Source organism: Ornithodoros turicata, chromosome 7 (assembly GCF_037126465.1).
Source record: "Ornithodoros turicata isolate Travis chromosome 7, ASM3712646v1, whole genome shotgun sequence".
Taxonomy (NCBI): Eukaryota; Metazoa; Arthropoda; class Arachnida; order Ixodida; family Argasidae; genus Ornithodoros; species Ornithodoros turicata.
In genome coordinates, this window is record NC_088207.1 from 40,785,465 (window position 1) to 40,811,277 (window position 25,813).

The following is a 25,813-nucleotide window of genomic DNA, read 5'->3' on the forward strand; positions in this document are numbered from 1 at the left end:
TGAAAACAAAGCGCGACAACCCATTGCAGATTCATTACTCGTACGCGACCACCACTTTGCAGTGTACAAAAAAATAAAATAAAAATAAAAAAGAATAATAATAAAAAAGAATAAGGGGAAAAAATCGTTCTGGCGGAATTTGTCCAATTTTCTTCTTGTTGCTTTTCTTTTTCCTTTTTTTATTCTTTATCTTCAGAAAACATCAACGAACGAAGAGGGGCACTATCTACGAACCATGTGCATAAAATTTTGAACAATGATGTGTCTTCCTAGGATGACGTTCGGCTAGTCCTCAGAAGTTATTGGCAAGACACACACACGCACACATCGCGGCCAGATTGATATGGCATAATGCATAATGTAAAACCCCGAGACTAGGGAACACGAAAGGACAGACACAAACACGAAGTCTCAAAGGCATGATCCCTATCTGCATTGGTGGTTGTCATGTGGTTCCACAAGTCTGAGGCAAGCCTAAATAAATAACGCAGTGTGAAAGCTCAATAACGTATTGACATGATTTTTTTTTCTTTTTTTCTTGCGGCAGCACGCCGATTTGTGGCTCCGATCAAGCTCGCGGCTGATTTTGGCCTTTTCTTGGTTCATTGTGAAAAAAAGAAAATAAATGAGCAAAGGTGAAGTCGAAATAAATAAATAAAAACGTCGCTCCCGTTTATCGCTGATTTCGCAGGGCTAAATTCATGATGTAATAACCGGCAACAACATACTAGAGTCGTACACCATTCCCCGTTGGGACACGCCTACTCTCCATATACATCGCACATTTTCTTATTCGTCACTGTACTAACCTGCGATGAACACTACGGAAGGGACACTGCATCGAAAGTCGAATGCTCAAAACAGGCTTACCGGTGCATGCACTATACGTACGTGCCTATCCACAACTCAACTGGAACACAGAAACCATGTTAGATAACAGCACCGCACACAGCAAAATATCTGCAGTAAGACACTAAGCTACACTCTGTCGATCTCGCATGTTCACGTGGGTAGCCTTTTCATAAATTGTTGTGCAGGAAATACGAAACTACGTTTTCCCCCAGTTTATGAAGAAACAAACCCCTTCTCGATGTTTGTCTCAACGCACCGCTGTGCAGACTGCGTAGCGGAAAGGGAGGAATTACTCTTTGCCTCGCTGACTCACACATGTATGCGTTCGCACGAACCACCGAATAGAGATAAGCGGGAATTGCAGTCAGTTTCGAAATGACGTTGGCCGACCACATGTTTCCTGCTTCCCTTCCCTGCGCCCTTGCGCCTTCCTCGCACGTTGCGCCGCTCCGTGGAAGAAACGTGAACCGTCTCCCAGAGCGCCTGTACGCGGTAATTTTCTATCGTAAAAGCGGGGAAGGTTTTTTGAAACATTATAGTCTCGTTCTTGCGTATTTTGTTGTCTTGTCTGCTCTGTCTTTTTTTGTGTGTCTGCATAACGACTTTGTTCCCACCTTCACTTCCCCAGACTCCATCCCCCGAGAACTTTACTTGCTTCAAAACTTTACACAACAACCTTGTGAGTTGTGACATAAGTGACGTTGGGGGCTAGTGGATGTATTTAATTAAACTAACGGTGATTTATTCGAACTCTACGGCCTGTTTACAGTGCTGGAGAGTAAATTTCAGGGTCATGGAACTAAATAGGGAGTACTTACAGTCGGCGGGACTAGAAGCTGTAGTTACTCCCCAATCTACTCCCTTTTTCCTCTTATGGGTGTACCTTACTTTACCATAAGCAGCATGCAGAGATTCTACGTTAGAGTGAGCCACAAGAGGGGGGGGGGGGGGACGACCTTCAGCAATATGGCGTTCCAGTCGATGCAAGTTGCCGACGGATGTTGTTTCGAAGCCAATAGGTCTTTCTCGTGAACTTCATTGGCTTCTAGTTCGTCGGTGTCTCGGTGTAGCAAGCCGTCTGTATGCTCTGCGATGCTCAAAGTCAACTTTGACCTTGAGGCAGTTCTTCGACATGCATGGCTTGAGGCAGCATGCTTGGACATGCTTGAGACTCTTCGTCACTGTACTGTCTGTCAGTGATATGTATGTCTCCAAAACGTGGAGCTGAGTCCGTATTGAGGTCGTATACACTACAGTCCAATTTGTGATCCCGACTGTATGTCAACATACAGTCCGGAAAGTTTGTATGGGTCCATTACAGATTTGTACTACTCCTGTATTAATTTCAGTCTTGGGAAAAGTTACTTTGAAAAGTAACTAGTTATAGTTACAACTACCCGAGCCAAAATGTAGTTAAGTTATAGCTACAGTTACATCGCGAAAATAGTAACTAGTTAAGTTACAGTTACAGTTACTTCCAGACAATTTAGTAACGAAGATGACGTATCAACATTTATCGCGGAATTACTTGTATTACACATATTATCTGTACATATTGCACTTAAGGAGCAGCTGCTGCTCGAAGTTCGCATGAATGAGTTTGTTAACTGCGAAAATATCCCGGCCCACGCTGAAAAGCCCCTCAACTGGGGCGCTGGAGGGAATGCCGGTATTTTCTTCTTATAAAAGGGAAATCATTCAGGCAGCTAGGGTGCTGCGGCTGCCTTCTTTCCACCTCTCGAATACCTCGGCTTCCTGTACAGTTCTTCTTCGTCCCGTCCTGATTTTCGTTGTTTCTTTCGCGTGTAGAAACTCAAGGCGGTCATATAACACATGCTTCTTTTCAGTGGCAGCCTAGGCTGTGCCACGTTTATATTCTTCAAAGATGGCAGTCCTTATTGTTTTGAGAGTAAGGAACTACAGCATAACATAAAAGGAAAAGAGAAGACAAATGAAGTGTGATGCGAGGTGGCTTCGAAATGGAAAATCTGCGATTTCGAAAAGCAGTAACTAGTTACCCAGAAAAGTACCTAGTTACAGTTAAAAGTTACATTTCCCGTACCAGTAACTAGTTACTGTAACTAGTTACTTGTAACTAAGTAACTTCCCAAGACTGATTAATATACATATATGGGCAGCGCTCGCTTTCCGCATGCCTCGTCATACATCTCGTCAAGATGCCGCATTAGTTCATCGAATTGCGCCTCGATGTTGCACATCTGTGGCAGGTACCGCCAATAAGAACAAATTACGCCAAACAATCCTTACCTTACAGACTTACCATTGTTCTAAATAGCTTCTTGAATTCTAGTATTGATGTTTCACAGATGTCCTCAAGAAATCTGAGAAATATGTTTTCAAGTCAACTGAATTGATAAACTTGCATTTTGTCGTTCTGCATGTGTGTAATATTATTCCTTTTCCTTTTTCTAAGTGAATTTCATTGATAGCCTTGTATCGGTTATCTCTACTGCGCATGTTGTATCATGGCTTTCAAATATTTGCCTGTATTATTTTCTTTTGTTTGACTCCGCTGTTGTTTGCACCAAATGTAGGGTGGTACCGCCCTAGTCAAGCGGCTTCTGCTGCTTTTTGGCGTACCACCTTGTTTTGTGTTTGACACAAACAGAAATAAATGAAATGAAATGAAATGAAATGTGGCTTTTACAGCGCAGTGGCGTTACCGCTTGAGACAAGTTGACTCTCCCAAATGCTGTCCCTGCGGTGCTGTAGAAGATCTAAAGCACATTCTTCTCCATTGCCCACACTACCAACCTTCCTGAAGCGTACTCGCCCCCCCCCCCCCCTCTCTCACAAAATTGCTTGGTCCCTGACAACATCCAGCCCACCAACGCTCTGCCCTCAAAGCTCTCTTCACCTTTCTGGATACTATAAGACTTCAATCTTTATTGTGAACAGGCTCATTATTTCATTCCCCGCATCACCACCAGCAATGGGGTAGAGTATCGACCCTGGGGATGAAAATCCCCATTCATCATCTAGCAATAAAGTTGTTGTTACATATATGGGCCCCGTATGAAGTCGTATGATGGCAATATGACATTTATATGGATACAAAGTCATATGGGGACAATATGATACTTATATGTGCCTAGCTCGTATGAAGTTATATGGGACCATATATCTTTCTCCCATATGAAGTGATATAGTAGTAGCAAAATGGGTGCCGTACGACTTCGTATGGGAGAGCAATAGTACACATATGAGGCCGTATGATGCACGTATATAATTGTGTGAGAGACGTAGGAATCACATCTATGACACGTAATTCAGAACGTTGACACTGCTACATAGTTATGATTACAATTATGCCAAACTCATTTTTGAAATGGGCCACTTAATTGCGTCACCTCAGCATTCTTGAACTGTATGTTGGAACAACGAGGAACACATTTGTCATTGCCAGCATGCATGATGCTATATTCGCATGCATCAATAGCGGTTGCACCTGGATTGACTCTCCAGAATGATGTGTGTAAAGTCTTTCGTATAGAGGAAAGTCACGCAACTCCTCACGATTCTTGTTCTACATATTGATGGGACGCGCGTCGTGCAACAATCGGCAACGGTGCAACGACGTCAGTAATATGTGGGTATAGTTTGTGTCTGTGCGATAGCCTCATCGGCCGCATCGCCGTCGACCTCCAATTGATCAACTTCCGTGTCAGGGCCATACTCTCTCTCTCTTCGTCGTTTCAGGGATACCTGCCATAGATCACCCGCTTTGGTTTTGCTTGTAAACAACTACGTCATCAACGCCCGATATTGCGACCTGCCGTTGGCAGCCGCCGATCACGTACATGCGTTGTTTTGATGGTTGTTTCCGATGATGAATGCCATTGCAAGAAGGAGAGAGGAAGGAAAACTTCATGTGCGAGGCAGGTACTACCCTGACCTCATCTCACGAACCGCGGAAACCACGAAGTTACACGACGGCAAAACCAAAGTGTGCTTGTTTTGCCAACGATCCACTCTTTCCCAATCACATGATACCTTGATGTGACGTGCCGCGGTGGGCATAGGTCGGCATTTTGCTAAGAATTCATTCAACATCACATCATGGTCAGTTTTCCGCAAAGCCCATCACATCAAATCACCGTCATAAAACATCACATCACGAGCCCGTAACTCAACTTCAACCTCAGAATTCATCACTTCATAACCCATCATTCACTTCAGAATTCATCACATCATAACCCATCATTCAACTTCAACTTCAGAACCCATCACATCACATCATTCAACTTCAGAATCCATCACATCATAACCCATCATTCAACTGCAGAACCCATCATCAGAATTCAACTTCAGATCATATCGCGGTTTTGAAGTTGAATTCCTATGACGGGTTCTGAAGTCGGTGATGGATTTTGAAGTTGAAGTTTGTGATGAGGCTTTGAAATTGAATTCCTATGATGGGTTCTGAAGTCGGTGATGGATTTTGAAGTTGAAGTTTGCGATGGGGTTTTGAAGTTTAACTCCGAAAAAAGGCCTACGTGGGGTGTGCCCGGCTGTAGGATTACGACGCTAGCGTCCTGCTCGCCTGTGTTTGCGTGGGTTTCCTGGTAGTGGCAGCAAAAGCGTAAGCGAAGGAGGGGTATGCTGTTTGGAGGGTGCGGTCAGCCTGCACTCGGTTGGACTTGGAAGCAGGGTTTACCAATGAAGGAGGAAAGGGAGGGATGCCACGTTTGACCTCCACTGTCGCATGTGAACTGCGGAAGGTGTATTGCTTGCGCGGTAGGGTTGTTGCACAATATCGCGCCCGTTGTTGACAGATGAGTGAGCGCATAGCACATTGCGCGTTCATGTGGCTTCGGATGACCGCTGATGGGGTTTTGAAGTTGAATACCAACGAAGGCCTACGTTGGTGTGCCCGACTGCTCGCTGCTGGAGTATTACGACGTAGGCGTCTTCCTCGCCCCTGTTAGCGTGGATTTCCTGGTAGTGGCGGCGAAAGCGTAAGCGGAGGAGGGGTATGCTGTTTGGAGGGTGCGGTCGTTTTGCTCTGGGTTGGGCTTGGAAACAGGGTGCACCAAGAAAGGAGGAAAGGGAGGGATGCAACGTTTGACCTCCGCTGTCGCATGTGAACGGCGGCGGGAGGTATGTTGCTTACGCGGTAGGGTTGTTGCGCAATGTTGCGCCCGTTGTTGACAGCTAAGTGAGCGCATAGCACATTGCAGGTTCATGTGGCTTCGTACGATATCCTTGCCTGCCGGCACATTGAACGTTCATATGACTTCGTACGATCGCCGTGTCTGCCGGTACATTGCACGATCATGTGGCTTCGTACATCTGACTTTTCCGCCGTGCCATTTTTCACTCGTGGCGCGGGGGTATCAGCTTCGGCATCGTAATACATCGTGGCCAGCCACTCAGTATTACATAAGTTCTTGTGACATGATGCTTACTGACACTGGAAATAGCTATCATAAACGAATTCAGCGACCTGTAATGACCTTCGCTGGACATATGTTTTTACTCTAATTCTTTCATGCAATACACCACTGCAGTGGTTTATCCGGAATCCCAAGCAGGGGGCGTGGTCATTATTACAGCTACGTGATAACAGCTTTACACGTATAATTACCGACATGTCATTACAGCTGAAACGGCAAGCCCCCCTTTTTGCAGGGGGTGTCGCCAAACTTTTTGCTTTGGGGTGGCGGGTGTCACAGGGATGTATCATGGTCTGGATAAATCACTGACACCAAAAACTGAGAATCTGTCCTCGGAAAAGTGTAACCCATTGTATTCTTTTTCCTCCGAGGAGTGTATATACGGACGAACACTAAGTGAATTCTTAACGACCGAGGCGTTTGGACACATGTAATACATACAGAATGTGAGGCGCAAATTGAAGTGAAGACTGCAAGGAGCCCGGAAGACCACAAACTTACAGTCCGTGAAACAGTTTCTTTTCCTCTCTCAAAATCTCTAAATAAATATGTGTCGACACTGTTTACAATAATTCCCACTCTTACCTGTTTTTATTTGATGTCTGAAACAACCTCTCATCATAATCACTTGACTGTAGTGTTAGTCACTTTTTGAGGTAACTTCGCAAAGGTATCATGAGCAAAGTTAGAAATTTCTATTTCGCTTCACGTCCAAGCAGGCAGAGCGCACAACGCGGGCTCCTTTCTTTTTATTTTGCAGCTGAAAAATCCGACGACAGTGACCCCGCCTCTTGCACGTGCGCGGCGCCAGCAGCCTGTCTGCTCCGCCTTGTTGCAGCGCGATGTACTGGATGTACGCAAACGCAATTGCGACGTGCTTCTGAGTTAGGTCGCAGCAGAGCGTTCGTTTGGAGTGCGTGGAGTGCATTTTTTTACGGGGAAGGTGATAAGGCCACTGGCCAGGTTCTATGAAATGTGCGCGGAAAATGGGAACTCGCAGAACTTGGAATTCTAATTCTCACTTTGTGGCCAATTGACAAGGTATATTCGAACTCCGTTCCCAAGTTAATTTCGGCATGGTAGCAAGAACTTTCATTTCTCACTTAATTTCATTTTGATAACTTGAAGGTTGTAACTTCATTACATATTCAGCTTAATGACGTAACTCGTAACTAGCAACTTTTGGGTGGTAATTAACTCCCCGCCTCTGCTGAAATGTACTTCATTGGCGATGAATATCTAAGAAATAGCAGCTGCGTGCCTGATGGAGCACTTGTGTCCGATAGATGCTACATGCATGCCGAACACATAATTCCCCAACACATGACCTATGCACCTCAGATAAATAAGAGACCTATAGTGACCTCTGTGTATTACATTTAAAATAAAGGACGTCCACAAAAACAATGCCAGCCCCATCTTGTCCTATTTGGATCCCAATCACACAAAGGAAAAATAAGCAAACTAAGAAGACACAAAATAAGCCTAATAAAACACACTTCGTCAGCACGACAGCAATCTACTGTCGTCTAGTAAAACGCGCGTACGCGACCGAAGGCGGAGGCTCAAATCCAAACCCATCCAATATACATATATACGCACATTATAGCTGTAGGCGAGCAAATAGCGAGTTTTAGTGCATCGTACGCTATCGCCTTTGCGTACGTAAGGGATAGCGTTGATGGTTCTGCGCACGCCCATAACAGAAAGAGAGCTTCGCGCAGTGCGCAGAACCACCAACGCTATCTGTAACGTACGCTATCGCCTTTGCGTACGATGTACTAAAACTGAGTCAAACAGAACAACCGCAACGTGCAGACCGCGCGACCGCCGAACGCCAAATCGCACCTCGATCTAATCTACCGCTCACATTCGCAACATACAGTTGCCTCCGGCTACATGACATTGCCCTCCGCGCCCCACTACGCCAGAGAATAACGCGTTCCAAACACTTTCCCTCCCTGCGACCGCCGATTCACAACAAGGGGGGGAGTCCGCCAGGCATCTGCAGTGTCAGGCCCATACGCTCACACCAGACACGAAACGCGAAGCGTTTATGTTCGCTCGGTGCACTCCAATACACATTTGCCATTCACTCCGCACGCGTTCGCACAAGCAACAGTCACGACACGTGAACGTCAGACATAGACTAAACATTGTCGGCTTCAAAACCTATTATGAGGACTTCGAAACCTATCCGTCATCTTCAAAATCCATCGCGCAGACTTCAGCTTCGAAATCCATCGCGCTGACTTTAAAACCCACACACACTGACTTCAACTTCCAATCCCATCACACGGACTTCAACTTCAAAACCAATCACGCGGACTTCAACTTCAAAACCCATCACGCGGACTTCAACTTCAAAACCCATCACGCGGACTTCAACTTCAAATCCCATCATAGCCCTTCATTCAACTTCAACATCAACTTCACTTCACATCATGGCGTTCATTCAACTTCAACTTCACATCACATCATGCCCTTCATTCACCATCACATCATTCTCTATGAGGTGATGGTGAATGGTGATGGTGAAGTCGGTGAAGGCCATCATGAATGAATTCGCCGACCTATGGCGGTGGGTGGGCTATTAGTTATCCCGTGTCGAACGAAATGCTTCAGAAGTATCCGGAATGTGATGCGCCGTGGATTGAGAGTACAGCTTCTGTTATGACAAGAATGTACAACAACAACAGATGCTAACGATGAGATGGGGGTGTTTCACCTCGGCGGTGCGGTACCCTACCCCATTGCACGTGGAACATTATATGAAGAGAATGAGGGCATGATGAAAACGCGAGCTTGAAATTGAGCTTGTACAATTACAGCTTGCTGAGCGTCGATATTCATTTTATTTAAACATCGAATCACGATTGCCCTTCTTTCGCATGTGTGGCCTTCCTAGTTCAATCGCATAAACTTATGTACCAACTAATAATGATGATGATAATAATAATAATGTGTGACCTTCCTAGTTCAATCGCATAAGCTTATGCACTAACTAATGATAATGATAATAATAACAGCAGGATACACGAAGTAGTTTAAACGTACAATGTCCCTCACAGTGTTAACGTTTGCAGCATTTCTGAAGCACGCTGCCTTTGGACCAAACGTTAGCCCTACAAGCTACTTTCGCTTACATGTCGTTTTTAAAACTGTCGCAGAACGATATCGAAAGAATCGCTCTGCCTGTTGATACACTATGCTCTCCTCCCCAACCTAGACAGCGCATATTTTATTCTTCATTAATATTTCTTCTCATAAAATCGTCGCGAAGTGGCATCGTTACTGAGCGCCCGAAGGCGGCGCCGTCGTCATCGCACCTTCAGAAAGGAAAGGGGGATGAGTAGTCGACGCTGGCTGTCTCCTGTCAGGAGCAGGAGGGCGCATTTTCGCCCCAAGCTTCGAAGGCGAGTGGTGCAGGTGATTCGACGCTCCGCGCGTGCCATGGGCAATGGGCATCCGCATCTCGTCGATATACCGAGAGGTAAGTCGTCCTTCGTCCACAACATTCCAATGAAGGCACGTGACGTGCAAGATCGCACTGGGAAGGCTTCATGAAACCTCCCCTCAAAAAATGCTTGCTGGACATACGTTGTAAGGAAGCTCCAGCGGTAGCTGTCGCAGCCCCCCCCCCCCTTTTTTTTTTTACGAAGCGGAATCCTTATACGCAATCTATCAGGTTCTATACTCTCCGCACGGAAAGAAGATTGGTATGGCTTCGTTAGGGAAGGAATCTCGCAGAGAGTTGCACTCAATATAGCTTCGCTCCGAAATTCGGGGCCTGCAGACCAATGACACTGACTATGACTGCCGTCTTTTGCATGGCATAACGAAACTTTGTTCTCACGGTCTCAAATACTTTTTTTTTCTCGTTGGCTATTTTTGTTCATGAAACTTCGACTTTCGTGCCAAGTAAAGCGTACGTTGTGAGACAGAAAAAAATTTTAACGTGAAAGGATAAAGATTATGTGGAACTCACACCTTAATCTCTCTATAAAACTGGATTCTACTTGTATTGGCAAACAACGTACTGTACTTTTTTTTTTCTCTTAAAGCGACCAGTAGTCTATCAAATTCTGCCTCGACATATATTAGCCTCAGCTGTATGCCTTTGAAAGGGGCTTTCTTTGTCGATATTTTTCGTATTGCTACTTCATTTGCACTCGAAATGTGTTCGTTATTAGGAACTAAACAACGTCACAAAAACCAGGTTCAAGTTTTGCGGAGCTATAAACATTTTTGCGGATGAACATCCCGAGAAGGACGTTCATAAATCTCAAGAAACTGTGTACAAACGTACCTCCCTTCACAGAAACAAATCGCATGATATATAGAATCGTGTGCTGTAGAAGCTATACAGAGGCTAGGCGCCAAATACCCGCTACCTGAGAAGCTCAGCACATGTTGCGGACGCAATTTGTTAGCGAGTTGCCGTCGGATGCCGTCAAATATAATGGAATGTCTGGGTGCTGGCCTGCCAGTATTGGCTACTGCAGAAAGAGAAAGCAAAACAGAGAAGGACAACTGATAAATGGTGGTGTACGGACCGCATAAGGTAGAACAACTCCATCGTGCGCCTAGTTCACCGTACTTCAACTGATGAACCTAACCTTGTACCCTCGTTACATACAGGGTGTCCCAGAAAACGTGTCATTGAATTATAATTAAAAAACTACGACACCTAGAATCATGCGGTCAACAGCATTTGTTCTTATTAGGTTTTTGCCACCTCCTAATGTGAATGTCATGTACTCCAAGTTTAATTATGTAAATATTTGCGAACTGAACTCGGAAATTTGCCAAGTAAAGGTCACTTTTTTACCCCATCAATATGAAGAGCGTGCCGAATTCACTCAAATGCATGATAATTCACAGTGATACTCACGAGCTATCCCATCGGAAAAAATAGCCGAATATCATGCTTTTCGGAGCACCGGACCATAGCGCGCGATGACTTTTTGAGCGCAAGCGCTCGCAGTGCGACGAAAGGAGGTTCCGAAGCCAGCCCACAGAGTGATAGTAGAAAAAGTAAGTTCCTAAAATTGGGAGAGGGAAAGCATTATCCCAGCGAAAGTCGGACGTGATAAGCCGTGCCTGTTTTATCTCTTTCTGCGATGTCGGGGAGGGCTGGGTTTCCAACCTCCTTTCATCGGACTGACAAAGATTGCGCTGAAAAATTCATCGTGCGCTACTCTGTGCGACCTCCGTAGAGCATGATGTTCGGCTATTTTTTCCGATGGGATAGCTTCTGAATATCCCTGTCAATTATCATTAATTTGACTAAATTAGACACGCTCTTCACATTGGTGGTGTAAAAAAGTAACCTTTACTAGGCAAATTTTCGACTTAAGCTCGCAAAAATTTACATAATTAGATTTACGTTACACGACATTCACACGAGGAGGTGGCAAAAACCCAGTAAGAACAAATGCCATTGACCGCATGACTCTAGGTGGTGTAGTTTTTTTATTATAATTCAGTGACACGTTTTCTGGGACACCCTGTATATGCAGCCTACTCCACTGTTCAAGTAACATCACTATGCTATTTATGAACAGCGTAAAACGAAACTCATAGGTCATAAAACTGTGTGTTTCACGTGAAAATAATCGTTACATTAATCGAAATATATGAATGCTGGAAGGTGATCACTTCCTTCAAGTCCAGATACTTAGATTACAAGTGGAAATACATCCTCGAAGCTCCCATCTCCCCCCACTCTTTCCTGCTGTCCTCTCTCAATCTGTCCACATCTGTACGCCGCTCACAGCCACAGTTGCTTCGCGGCGCTAACGTGGAATGTAAAAAAAAAACATACTTGAAGCAAATTGCAATATACTGTGAGGCGCGTAGCTACAGTGGGAGATCCGTCACCGAAGAGAGAGACATATCTGCATATTGCCACAATTTGCATGATGCAGTGACAGGTTGCGTGCCTTTCCCAGACCTCGTCCAAGATCCCGTTAGTGGTTGCAGCCAAATTGCGGGACAGGGCACGGAAATATTCCACGACGTTCCTCATCACCGAATGCCTTCGAGTGTCAGCCCGACGAAAAATGCGTATAGGACATCTTGGACGAAACCGTGACGCTTATAGTCAGTTCTGCAGCTGTTCGATGCCTTCAATTTGTAGCTCGAACGCAGACACAAAAGTCGAAGCTCGTATACTTCATGGCGTCCTCTAATGCTACTATAGATAATACAGTGAACCCTCGTTGATATGACCCCCGATAATCTGACATACGCGCTTTACGACCATACTCCCGGGGAACAATGCAGTGAAACCTCTAAAAATCTCCCCACCCCGGTTAATATAACAGTTCCGCATTATGACCAAAATTTTCGGGAACGACCATGGTCATAATAACGAGGGTTCATTGTAATAATAATTGGGGGGTTTCGTCGCGAGCCAACTGAGATCATGAGCGACGCCACAGCGGTCTCTGTGGATTGCTTTTGTCCATCTGAAAGCTCACCACACGTCACCCCTTATTTAACGTCACTCGCGGAAGACGGCGTGTCTAAGCAACTTGTACCTTGCCATCAAGTTGCTGGCGTCCTCTGCCGGGTTCGAACCCGCGATCTCGGGATCAGAAGGCGAACATAGTACCGACTGAGCCACCGACGCCGGTCCTACCATAGAGCTCTCACCATAGTCCACGATGTGAGCGGCGCCCCGGGATTTGGGTCCAGTTTTAGTTGATTCTTGGTTACATCATGCCCACCACAGTTACATGCAAGCAGACATTGACAAGCTTTGGCTCGTCTGTCGAGGCGTTAAATCGTGCAGTGTTCCGATATTGGGTTACGTGGGTGTCCACGTTCTTGTACTCGGAGTTAAATGTCCTCGGCATCCATGCTGGTGCAAATGGGACATTGGGAAACTTGGTCATCCTGCTCCGTATAGGCTCTTTCAAACTGCCGTGCTCCGGAGGTAGTTATCAACTCCTTCGCCGCAGGAATTCGCCCGAGTTACCGTGAAAGTCCATCTTCCACACCAGTCGCACTTCTGTCTGTAAACCGGGTAACATGAAGTGGGTTCATTTTGGCAAGACAGGAGGCTTTCACTGTCCTCCTGATTTTGCTTCTGTATCTCCTGCCACGCGTGCATATAGGGAGTAGAATAGAATAGAATAGGAGTAGAAAAAAATGGAAACGTACAGGTCGCACTGGTGCGACCAGCTATTCACTGACGCTTGATGTGTGTAACCTGTCACACGGGATGATTTAGTGTCATTTTCGTGTAGTACACTCCAACCAGCGAATGTCACTTTCACTACGTGCTTGCTACATGGCTTAAGTAAGTGTCACTTATATGGCAGTGATGGCAATTACGATAGACAAGAATAAACGTCGGCAAAATTTTTAGGCGTGCTCCACAATACCTTCTTCAAAATGTTTTCTCTTTAATTTAGAAACACCTCCTGTTAATCTTCTTCGAACATTAAACAAATTGGCCTCAAACATGTTCCACAACAAAAATGGCCGCCGCCGGATCGCCGAGACCGCGAAGTTGTCATAGGCTGTTAACGAGAATAATGACATGATTTTGGCATCATCTCGTATTGTACTTAAATAAAATAAACACGCTGTTGAAAATACTTGTTTAAAAATATTGTGGTGTCGGGACCCCTCGCTTTTTCTCAATATTTTTACCTATGCCACAAAGCCTGCCGTCGAGGCTACACACTTTGTCAGCCGAAGGGAAGTGAAGTGAGTTTGGGGAACTCACTAAATCGTTAGTGCACTTTCTGCCGAGTGTCACTAAAAGATGTCGTGTGACAGGACACGAATGACACTAAGTGCAAGTTTGGTGTTTTGGTGCTTTATGGCACGAGCGACTAAAGACAAATAGTGCCAAGACACATGATTTATTCTCCGTGCTGTGTACTAAGTGCAAGTGTCACTCGCTGGAAGTGATACTAAATTAGTCCGTCTGACAGGGGTATAAGCACTGAATGATTTAAAATATTACTTCAGCACGTATGTGCTTGAGGTAGTTCGCCAGGGCACACAGCGCAGATTGTTGGTGCTGCTTTGGCCAGCTCCCTAGTACCTTCTCAATGCTAAATGGTCGGTTGTCAAGTTTAGCAAGGGCGTTCTTCAGTGTTCGCCGACTATAGTCGAAGCGTCGGTAGGTGACCAGCATGTGCACCGTGTTCTCCACGGTTCCGCAAATTGAACAGTTCAGCGATCCAACGACATATATCTTATGAAGGAATGCTGCTGCGAACGGGATGTTGAGTCGCAGGCGGTGGATGACGGACTCTCACGGCCTTGGCATCTTCGATGGGAGGCAGTATGTGCAGTTGGGGTCGATTTGCGCGAGGAACGAGTAACGTCGCCTGTCCACATGGTCTTGGAGAGGCGATTATGTAAGGAGGCGAGCAGGTACTTTGCGTCAGATTGCAAGAAATACATTTTATGAATGTGTGAATGTGTGTTATGGTGAGGAACTCGAGCAGCCTGGTCCGCCTTCTCCTTTCCACTGATACCGCAGTGCCCTGGGGTCCACTGGATGCTGCTGCTGCTGTGACCTTTTATTTCTGCGGAGTTGTATGCAGCGATAACACTGTGGACAACCGGCGCAATTGAGGATTTTGTCGAACCAAGCTAGGGAGCGTTCTTTTGAAAACTATGGGATTGCCTCATTCCTGTTGGTAGCTGATAACTGCCCTCGACTCGTGGACCCAGACGTCATAGAAGCGGAGCAGATCAAACCGTGATAGCCGTCATGTCTGCGACGCTTGCGACGGTCCACACAGTCCTAAGATACTTTTACTGTTGCTCAGTACTCCACCTCGTTCTTCCGCAGCATTCCGTTGATATATTCAATGACCCATTAGACGCTGTCTTGAAGATCCATTCGACATAAGCTCTTGTTATGGGTGGACGTGTTTCCCTTTCGGCCCCTGGATCGAATTAATGCCCTCGTACGGGTGCGGGTTGCAAATCTGTCCTGTGCTCTTTGAGGACGGCTTACTAGTATTTCTACGTGAAGGGGTGTATCGGCGACGTCATCGCCATTGGAGTTGCCTTGATGTTTGCATCAGGGCTCCCACAGGCTATGTCCCAGCCTGACAGTGTCAAAACATGCGGATTATGCGTGGCGTTGCCGGCGTGTGCACGACAATTCTGGCTCGACAATAGTGAGTTCTAGTGCATCGTGCGCATTCGCCTTTATGTAGGTAAAGGATAACCTTGGTGGTTCTGCTCATGCCCAAAACAGAGCTTTGCGCCGTGCGCAGAACTTCTGCGCTATCCTCTACGTACGCGAAGGCGACAGTGTACGGTTTACTAAAACTTATTAACTTTTCGGTGAAGCAGTGATACTGCACGCGCACGCAAACTGAAGGTCGAGTGTAATAAAGTCGTCGCGACGATAAACGTTCCCCGGAAGCTTTTGTAAGGTGGCGCTACCTCGCAAGACAACTATGACCGTTGGCGACGCCACAGTGGTCCGTCTGTAGGTTAAGTTTTGCCACTTGAGATTCTTTAACGTGCGCCGAAATCGCAGCGCATGCACTGTATTTAATATCCCTCGAGGAAGACGAGGATTTTGTAAGCAACTCGCACCCTGCCACCAAGCTGCCGGAGCTTTCTCGGTCGGGATCTAACCCACAACATTGGGATCAGCATTTTGTAAGGTGTCCTCTCACTTATCTGCGTGCATTACTCGTTTCGAAGTCGATGCCATGTTGTTATTTTGAGTACCTCGGTGGTTTTAAGGTCCGACGGAATAACACGCTCGATAAATATTTGGGTTCTTCGGCCCTAACTAATGTAAGCAAGTAGAGGGCACGGAGCTTAGTGTTATTTTAATGACACAGCGCAATCATCTTGCTTCTGTAACGATGCTAGTGCACCTAATTGTTTTGTTTACCTTCTTAGCAGCATCTGTTTCGTCTAGACAACTTCCGTTTATTTCTGACATTCGTCCTGTATATTTTTTATGTGTGTGTGTTTTTTTTTTGCACTTTCTCTATACAACAACAACAACAACAAATACATGTAGTAACGATGACTCAGGAAATTTGTCACTAATTTGTTGATCTATAGAAAGACCGTGTCGTCAGGCAAAGTGTCCTTTTTTTTATTTGCACTCCTGTCGTGCCTATTTAGTAAACAGTATAAACACGAATTATGCGTTAAGAAACACTTTAGCCCTACTTTTATTGTACCTATAAATGTCCATTTGTACCATTCGTGTCTATAAAATTTTAGCACCTATAAATGCCTTTTCTGGTGCATAATTTTGGTTAGCTTTCTTCCTTCGTTTTTGCTACGGTAGCAACACTCTTGCCGGAGGCGCTTCCCAAACGCGGGTTTGAGCACGTCTTAGTTGTCCTACTGTGGCACCTCACGACGCCCACAAGAAAAACACTCAAAACAGTACTGGACCGACAATACATCCATGGCTAGCCGTGCCGTTCATGGCGAAACGTTATTTTGCCAACCATGAACAAAGCAGGTTAAAAGACGTACATCGAAGTTTTGTCACTTCACGTGAACAACCTGCCTAAAGAAAATGCAGGAGATTGCAAAAGAGCACCCATAATGTTCCTAGCCCTATCACTGTTAAAACAGAACTTCACCACAAAGCACGCTGACGGCCAACCATCCCAAGCAGCCCAACATCTTGGCCCGATATTGGACCAACATTGTCAATATCGGCCCAATATTGGACCAACACTTGCAACGTCGGCCCAATATTGCACCAAGATTGGCAACGTCGGCCCAATATTGCTCCAAGATTGGCAAACTTCGGCCCAATATTGCTCCAAGATTGGCAAACTTCGGCCCAATATTGCTCCAAGATTGGCAAACTTCGGCCCAATATTGCTCCAAGATTGGCAAACTTCGGCCCAATATTGCTCCAAGATTGGCAACGTCGGCCCAATATTGCTCCAAGATTGGCAACGTCGGCCCAATATTGCACCAAGATTTGGCCAGTATTGCTAATATTGGTCCAACAGTGGGCCAAGATGTTGTGCTGCTTGGGATTGCACGTTTGTGAGAATCGCAGTACGCATCTTACAGAATCATAAAAAAGAAAGAAAAAAAAAAGAAAAAAAAAACAGCGGACGGCACGGACGGCCGTGTCGCCCGTGACGTCAGCTGTTTTTTGTGCCCTGTCCTTTTTGGAATATGGACCCATACCAAAACGAGTTCGTTTTACAACTCTCAGTCTTACAGGAGGTCGGTACGCACGTCACTATACGCTCTCGTGAAGAGCGCTTCTTAAGGCGATTGGATGAACGTGCGCACCTGAAGGAGCGAGGAATTATTCATTGCAGCACTCTACGTGACTGCGAGGAGCTACCCGCTCTGCCAGCCTGCTGGGCACGAAGCGCGGGGAAGCCTAAGAGCAACGAGTGAGCGTTCTTCATGGTAGAATACGCCGCGCGCGAGTTACGCTGGCGATAAACATTACGGCTCTCGGACGAAAACCATGGCGCTTGGGCTTTGTTCCGTATAAATTAACGACAGTCTTCAAATGTGACTGGTATGGACCAATGGGGTTCTCTGCGTGACAGCTGCGAGCGAACTGTGAATCTATTCGCAGGTTTCCGCACAGTAGTGCAAATAGTTGTTCATCTACACTTTAAGAAGAAAAAAAAAAAGAAGGGCGTGGAAAGGTGGTAACTTCTATAGTTACCACCTAGGTCAACATAGCGTCCGATAAAGTGTGTAAAATGGTAGTAAACGAAATTATCATATATCGAAATCGCTACAAAAAGGCGCACGACCCTTTCGCTCACCGAAGCGGTAACCCTATAATTCCTGGCAGAGTGAGAGTGAGGTAGCAGGTAGAACTTTGCAACCTTTTAGGCGCAACATATGCGACAAGTATTACATCCTAAAAGAGCTAGGTAACTACTCCGCCCTTTTTTTCTAAGAGTGTAGTACTGTAAGAAATCGAAAAAAAAAAAAAGAATTGTACATGTATTGTTCAGCATAACTTTTCATTATTTATTATGCAGCACTGCTTTTCTTCGTGGAATTTCTAAGGGACATTGTTCGTATCCTGTACCACCGCCTGTGCTGTCTGAGGTTTTCCCTGGGTTTTCCGAATACTTTTCAGGCGAAAGTCGGCATAGTTCCCCCTGAAGTCGGCCCAGGACGCATACTAACCCCCCCCCTTGTCCCCCGCTCCTTCCTTCTGTCCTCTCTCCATCTGTCCATATCTGTACGCCGCTCATAGCCACAGTTGCTTCGCGACGCCATGACGGAATTTAAAAAAAAATATAAGGGACATTGGTCTCCTTTGCGCTGTCTAGCGGACATGCATTGTGACTTTTATGCCTTCGTGCAGATATTGTCTGACCATGATGGCTTCCATATCAACGACAAGGATGTATTATTATTAACCCATCATACTTATCATTTCATATCTCGTACTAACCAGTGTGGCCTGGGGAAGTGAGCCATGAACTAACCGGCATATAGTTGTTACTGTTTCATTATGTGTTTATTTTGTCGCGTATTTCTACCTTATTTATTTGTTATCACATTTATAATCGTTACTGCATCGCATGTTCCTTATGGATCGGAATTTCGTGTTTGTCTTCATTATGTGGCATACCAAGCACATGGCAATGTCATACTCGAAATATAGTCGTATTATGCCGTGCTTCGACGAACGCTACTCGGCCCACGAGCATACCTACTGCAGGTGTATCCGGACTGACTGCGCACACGAATGCCAGTCGCTAAATGAATGTCACGATCGATGTGCAATCATAACGTGCATTGGGTTCGAAAAAAGGAAATGAGACTGATAATCGGAAAAGTGCTTCGCGCGTTGAAAAACGATAACCGAAAGTAAAAACGCAGAAATGTTCAGAAACGAAGCGCGAAAGCAGCTGCCTGGAAACATGCAATATACGTAACGAATATAGTACGTATTACTAGCAAGAAGAGGAAAAAAAGGGGGGGATTGATTTTAGTCCTTTTGGGGACTAAATCCATTGTCACAAAAATTAGTCTCTTTGGGGAGTATAACTGCACGGGACTAAATGAATGTCACAAAGGGGAGACTGTTCCAAGAGTCCCGGGTACATAATTCGTGTGCACGAATGAAAATACTTTGAATCAAACCGTGATATATCGAGTGATATAACATCTTGCCGCACGCATAGGGCACAAGCACAAGTCTGCAAGAAAGGACCTCTAACTGTTTTTCCCTTGGTGTGGGTGTAAAATAGCTAAGTTAGAGAAGTTACAAGTGCTTATTCCATCAAACTAGCGAAGAGCACATATTTATGTAGACTATTCGTTCCGACATCGACTTATAGGGGACGACACTGTCACCTTTTTAGTGTGGATAACATGTGGGCCGGCGTTCGGAGTTGATGGTTGTTTTCCGCAATTCTCGTGTACATTCATCAGAAGAAGAAGGGTTGCTTCTCCCATGTACACTATACCAGTGCAGTCAAAGCACCCTTTACAGGAGATGCCAATGACGGATGGTATACACAAGAGAGGAGAAAGGGCGCAGACAATTTGTCTGACTTCACTCCCCGTTTGTATAATCGTATAATGTATTAAGAACAATGCAGAAAGCAAGAGGCCCGTAGTACACGTATATTTAAACGCTACACGTGCCCCGTCGGTAGTGTCAACTGAGGCAACCGAGTGGGCGAGAAGAACTTTTGCTGGCCGATTCTAGCTGCAGTGCCGCCCTGTAACTCTCTGTATTTGCCGTATCCAAATGCTCTTCGGGGATCTAATATTACACGTAGACTGAACAGTCTGCGAAGTTACTTGTTTCGACGCGCTTGTCTGTATGTCTCAGTTTTCCCATTGTGTGTATGCATTAGAGCAGCAGTCTCGTGGAACCAGGACAAGTACGCGTACGCGCTTCTAATTTGGCGAACTCGTCTACTTTATGTACTTTTGTTTCACAAATCCCAGTGAGCAGTGTCATAACTAGTACGGAAGCCAAGTTATAGCCGAAGCAGTGTTCAGAATACATGGCGCGAAAGGGTAGGTCAGGGATGGGCTTCACCTAAGCCAGGTGGAGCCTGCTTTACATTTTTGCACGGCTTCTTGGGAATAGACCAAAATGACGCATCGAACAAAGTTTTATTGAACGCGACTACCTCCCTTATCCCTTGATGGTATTTCACTTCGAGGCGAACATTAGGAGTACCCCAGCTTCTTTTTAAGTGTTTAGTACTTATTTTAGTGCTATTTTAGTACCTTCTTGCTTGCTTGCTTTGTTTTTGCATGCTAAGTACTTTCTTGCAACGGCCATTGCACCCGTTGAACCTTTACAATGCCATTTAACGACAAATTCCGTTGGACACGGGTTGACTCGAAACGCTTTGAAGATTTCAATACGTCGACGCTTCTTTTCAAGGTAAATAAATTTGGTACTGTACTGGCACTAAGGCATAAATCGATACAGATGATCGAACACAGAAACAATCAACAGCCTGGAATCGCTGAACGCATGTTCTACGAAGTAATTACCGAGCCTACACTTCCCAGTCACTCAGTAACGACTAAAAGTGCATAATTTCGGTCAAATTTTGAATTCGTACTCTCCATACGTCCGTTATTGCGTCTGGGAATATTTTTCTTACACCGATCCTGATTATTTCCCGTTCGAGCGCGGTGGATTTGGTCGAAAAAGAAAGAGTACGCTGCGGGTTCATTCAAATCGATATTCATTACTAAGGCTCAAAACTTTGTTCAGATTGCATATTTTTTGGGCATTAGCGTTTCTATAGACGCAAAATTCGAAGCAAGTTTTCATTTCTGTTCCAACATAACGCCGAAATGAGGTTTTAGTGCCGTGCGTATAATGTCGTTCAGAACCTGCGCCGTTCCACAATTTTCGTTCCTATTTTCGTTCTTTGACGCTGAGTTGACAGTGACGTTATAGTCATGGAATTGAGGCAACATAGTGAACGCGGAGTAGTGTTCAGTAGTCAAATAAATCCATCAATATCATTCGGAAATAGTGAAAACAAAAATTTGCTACCACTATTTTCAATGGTATTGACGGATTCCACAAACGATCGAAGACGACAAACACAACGTTGTTTAAACTTGAAGTGAGGTCACGTGACTTCCCGTATACCGTGTATTCACGCGGGCGACATCCTCACCGGATTGTTCTAGTGGAAGAAGGGGCAGAAGCTGCTCACGGAGCCAAAGTTCCACACCGTGCTATGTTGAGCATTCACACGGTGGCGGAATATAGGGAGTGGCGCACTTAGCAGACGACACATAACAGACAACATCGTCAGCGTCTTTTCCTGTCTTCTGATACGTAATATCTTGTGGCTATGCCGCAGGATATTCCCCACGGTTAGCAGTGCACGTAAAGACACTGCGTTGAGCGCTCGAGTTAACGTGACAGCATAAAGCTATGACGTTTTTCGCATATTCCGCTGCAGTATCCTGGGAAACGTCACTCGTGTGTATACACGGTATCTGCAACGAGGGGAGTTAAACTTAGTTCACATTCACCTGTGGCCGTGAAACTATAGCTGAACTTCGTTTTACAGGGCGCACGGCGTATTGGAATCCGATGGGTCGATAAATTACAAGGAATTCCTTTCGTTCTTTTGGGCATCACCCTGCACGAAACAGGTATTTGGCTTCAACCTTCTCGACACGAGGAGTGTGCCTGACACAGAACAGATCCCCTTTTTGCCCGCCCGTTGCATGCAGCGGAATACGCTTCGCGGAAGGGCATTAATACCTTTTTCATCAGTCTACCTCCACCCACTGACCCCGCCCTGACTACCCCTTAGGTAGAATTATGGGATTGAAAGAAGGAAAATGTGTTGCGTATATCGTCACGAAAGCAGCAGGTCGTGCCAGTCATGCGAATCGATAGAGGACTAAACGAAGGAGGAAATCCCTTTCCCTGTTTCTTCGCGTGAGTATACGTATCTTTATTCTCTCAGATCCCATTGCCGTCGGAATTTGGCGCCCTTATTTACGCACCTGACTTCGTTTTGAAAAGGCACTCCGCGCGCACTAAGTGCGATGCAATCACATTCGCGTGTGTACTTGTCTAATCCGGCTTGTGCTGATCGAGCACACAGGGGAAGTGTAGATACTGCGATTGCGTAACGCTCTTACGATTTCTTGTGACACCTCTCGAGATGTCAGGAGGACGAGTAATTGGCCCAAATACCATAGGCGGCGCGCTCTGTGTACCCTGATCAGTGTCGTGTATGCCAAAGGGAGTCTGGCCATTAGGAGGAGGATAAAAAAGAGGCTCGACCTGTCAATCAAACTTCGGCGCATTTCATTGGTTGACGTTTTCCATGGGAGCCACCATGACACCAAAATTTCTCCAACATTGGGGATGGCGCCTGGAACGGCGAAGCAGAGATTTCGTGACAAAAAAAAAAAAAATTCACAGACTACTTTAATTTCATACTGTGAGTGTACAGGATGTTTCTTTTTAGCTGTAACAAATTTTCATAGAAAGGGGAGTTACCTTAGGACGTTTTTACTGTTGTTGCTGTCGACGGGGCTGCTACTAGGAAACCGTATTTCTTCTCAGTCAATGGACTAATTAACAGTGATATTCTAATCAACTTTTTAGTTATTGGCTTTACGGAGCACATTGTAATTCCCGTATACCGTGACTCCAACTCTCACGATAAAGTTGTTGTTGTGATATTAAAGCCTGATCTCCGCATGATGCGCTCGAACCACTGATGAAGCACAAAAGTAATCACAGCGCCCGCTACAGACCTAAGCATTTTACTTTTGCTTACTTTACTTTTACGTATTTTTTTTTATTTTACTCGTCTGCTGTGAACAGCAAGTAATCGACAACGACAATGGAGCGACAGTGACGTCGATATCTCCGCCCTCACTTACGTCACAGAAAGACGTATTCAGACAAACCCTTTTCGCGGTAGGTTTCACGATCTTTGTATACAAAGACTATACAAACAAATACAAAACAAAGATCGTGATAAAGGTTCCCTACACCGTGTGTGACGTTATTCTGTGACGTTGAGTGAAGGCGGAGATATCAACGTCGCTGACGCTCTTTTGACGACTACTCGCGGTTTACAGTAGACGACAGCAGTCAAATACTTAGGTCCGTAGCGCGCGCTGTGATTACTTTTGTGCTACATCTGTGCCTCCAGCACATCATGTGGACATCAGGCTTTAATATCGCAATTGCAATGTGCTCCCTAAAGTCAATAATTAAAAGTTGATTAAAATATCTCTGTAAGTTAGTCCCCTAAATGAGAAAAAATACGGTTTCGTAGTAACGGCCCCGTCGAGCAATCCAATGACAAAAGTAAAAGCGTCCTAAGGCACCCCCCCCCCCCCCTTTTTATGAAAATGTGTTGCAGATAAAAAGAAACATCCTGTATATCCTCATGTACGCATCTGCAAAATCAGCTTCAACCTTCGCTCCGCCATCATTATCTACGCGAAAATGAGATGTTTCGTCGGTAACATTTGGCCTAGTGAAGACCGCGATCTCAAGAAAATAGCACGAAAGACGTCACTGATGCGTAAGGTTCTGCATTATATAACTAAATTTTATTTATACATACATCTTTGCGCATTTTTAATTCAATCTACTTACGTTACGTGACTTAAAAGTTCATACCGGCAGCAGTCTGCTACGAAGACGCGGTTCTACCGCTGTCCTGGCCAATCACTTCTGTCAGCAACCATTTCTGCAATTCTGAACCTTAATTCCCAACATGCCTCTCTCCATGCAGATGGCGTTGATCAAAGTGGGCGCAAAATCCACCGTTTTGGTCTGCCACCAGCGACATCCGTTTCAATCCAAATCAATCGAGTTTCTCCAAAATGGTGGCACCCAGTAAATAAGGGTGAGATATAAGTACTGGATGGCCTGCAATAATAGGGAACTATATTTCGACCTGTGATTGAGTAAACACCTCAAAAAGTGGATGGAGCCTCAGGTATATTCAGGTCCCATTAGTGGCCAGACTCCCTTTTAATACACGGCAATGGCCCCGATATCCCTTCTTCACGGTGTCGGGGCGGACAATGTAATTTGTCTTTTTCTGTTCTTGGGTTCTTAGCTTTAGCTCTTGGCTGTCAATTTGTCTCAAGGGCCTCATACATCTTTCTAGACTTTTTTTTTTTTCTTATTCTTTCTTCCTTCGTTACCTTTCATCAGCATACAGCTATAAGTGCTGCGGAGGAGCCAGTATCCGTGTTGATGGAGTCTATACGGCTCCGTGCTAGCGCCGCGAAGCAACTGTGGCTATATCAGCGACGGAGCCTACTGTTTTTTTTAACAATACAAGTAATTATTGCTCCAGGTCGAATTAGAGTGGATTACTTTCTATATAGAACACAAGAAAATTACGAAAGAAAGAACGTCGCACTGCTTTTGTTTTGCACAAGCCCGAACACTCCTCCTCATAGAAACAGTGGCGCTGATTATGGACGGATACGCGACCTGCTTGAAAGAAGGCCGCGTTCAGACTCTGCTTTTATAATTGTATCTATATGTAACGTTTCGTGTATTTACATCACAACGCCTTCTGCCATTGGCACCGCCAGTTGTAACATATCCTCGGCACAACACTTTGAAGTGAAGGCTCGACTTCTAGACCTGACTGTACGTTGATATAAAATACAATTAATGATAAACCATCACTCAACATCAGGCGCAGTATAGTTGGCTCGTTAACTTCATCTCAAAACCGCGCTTTGAAGGTATAAGACTCGACCTCTAGACCTGACTTTATTGTATTTCATATCACAAGTAAAATAACAACAACGACAACTTCATTTTAGTAATCACGAGTTTCATCACCAGGGGCGATACTCTACCCCATCGCAGGCGGTAATGTTGCGAAATGAAATAATGAGTCGGCTCACAGTGAGGACCGAAGTTTAACATTGTCCAAAAAGGTTAGAAGTGTTTTTAGGGCAGAGCGTTGATGGGCTAGATTTGACCATGGGTCAAGCAATTCTGACATGGAGTGAGAGGACGAGTGTCCACCTGATTTAGAGATACGGAAGGTGCATGGGTTCTGAAGGGTTGGTATAGTGTGGGCAATGGAGGAGTATGTGCTCTAGATTTTCCACACAAGTAAAACATCACTGAACACGATGCAGCAGCCCACGTATATGCTGAAGACAATTTCGTGACGGACGCGCATTTCAGTTAACGCCTTACGCCTCTCTGCACTGCAGCGTACTCGAACTGCATATAACGACCCCTGCCTCTAAACGTCCCTCGTGTAAGATAACTGGCATTGACATTTGGCAAATGATGTTGCTATTTTGGAACCGTTAAATGCCCCATTCTATAGCGCGATCCTAAGGTCGCAGGCTCAACTCCGGACGTCAGCTATATATATAATGCTTAGAGATATACCGTGCATCACGAGAGTGTGCTAGATACGGGGTGCTGTGTGCTGAGATTTCGAAGCACGCTAGAGAACAAACTTAATTCACGAATGACTTAAAAGATTGATGATGATGATGATTAAAATATAAAAGCTTGATAGTGTGTCCCCGAAGCAAATTGCGACCACTGAGATCCCGTC

The 25,813-nt window shown here is 45.2% G+C and overlaps 2 protein-coding genes across 8 annotated transcripts in view; one reads left to right on the plus strand and one right to left on the minus strand.

Moving 5' to 3' along the window:
• Positions 1–25,813, minus strand: part of LOC135401108 (uncharacterized) — an 89,486-nt gene that overhangs the window by 19,884 nt on the left and 43,789 nt on the right. For 5 of the 7 annotated variants that reach the window (XM_064633299.1, XM_064633300.1, XM_064633298.1 and 2 more), the window contains exon 1: positions 871–1,102. The exons of 1 other annotated variant lie outside the window; for it this stretch is intronic. The gene's annotated coding sequence lies outside the window, so the exon portion shown is untranslated. One more of the 7 variants, XM_064633296.1, reaches the window with a different exon arrangement.
• LOC135401110 (5'-3' exonuclease PLD3-like) overlaps positions 9,681–25,813 on the plus strand; it is a 49,339-nt gene continuing 33,206 nt past the window's right edge. Inside the window, exon 1 of the mRNA XM_064633303.1 lies at positions 9,681–9,762. Coding sequence (XP_064489373.1) covers positions 9,730–9,762 — 33 coding nt within the window. The 5' untranslated portion in view covers positions 9,681–9,729. The remainder of the gene's footprint in view (positions 9,763–25,813) is intronic.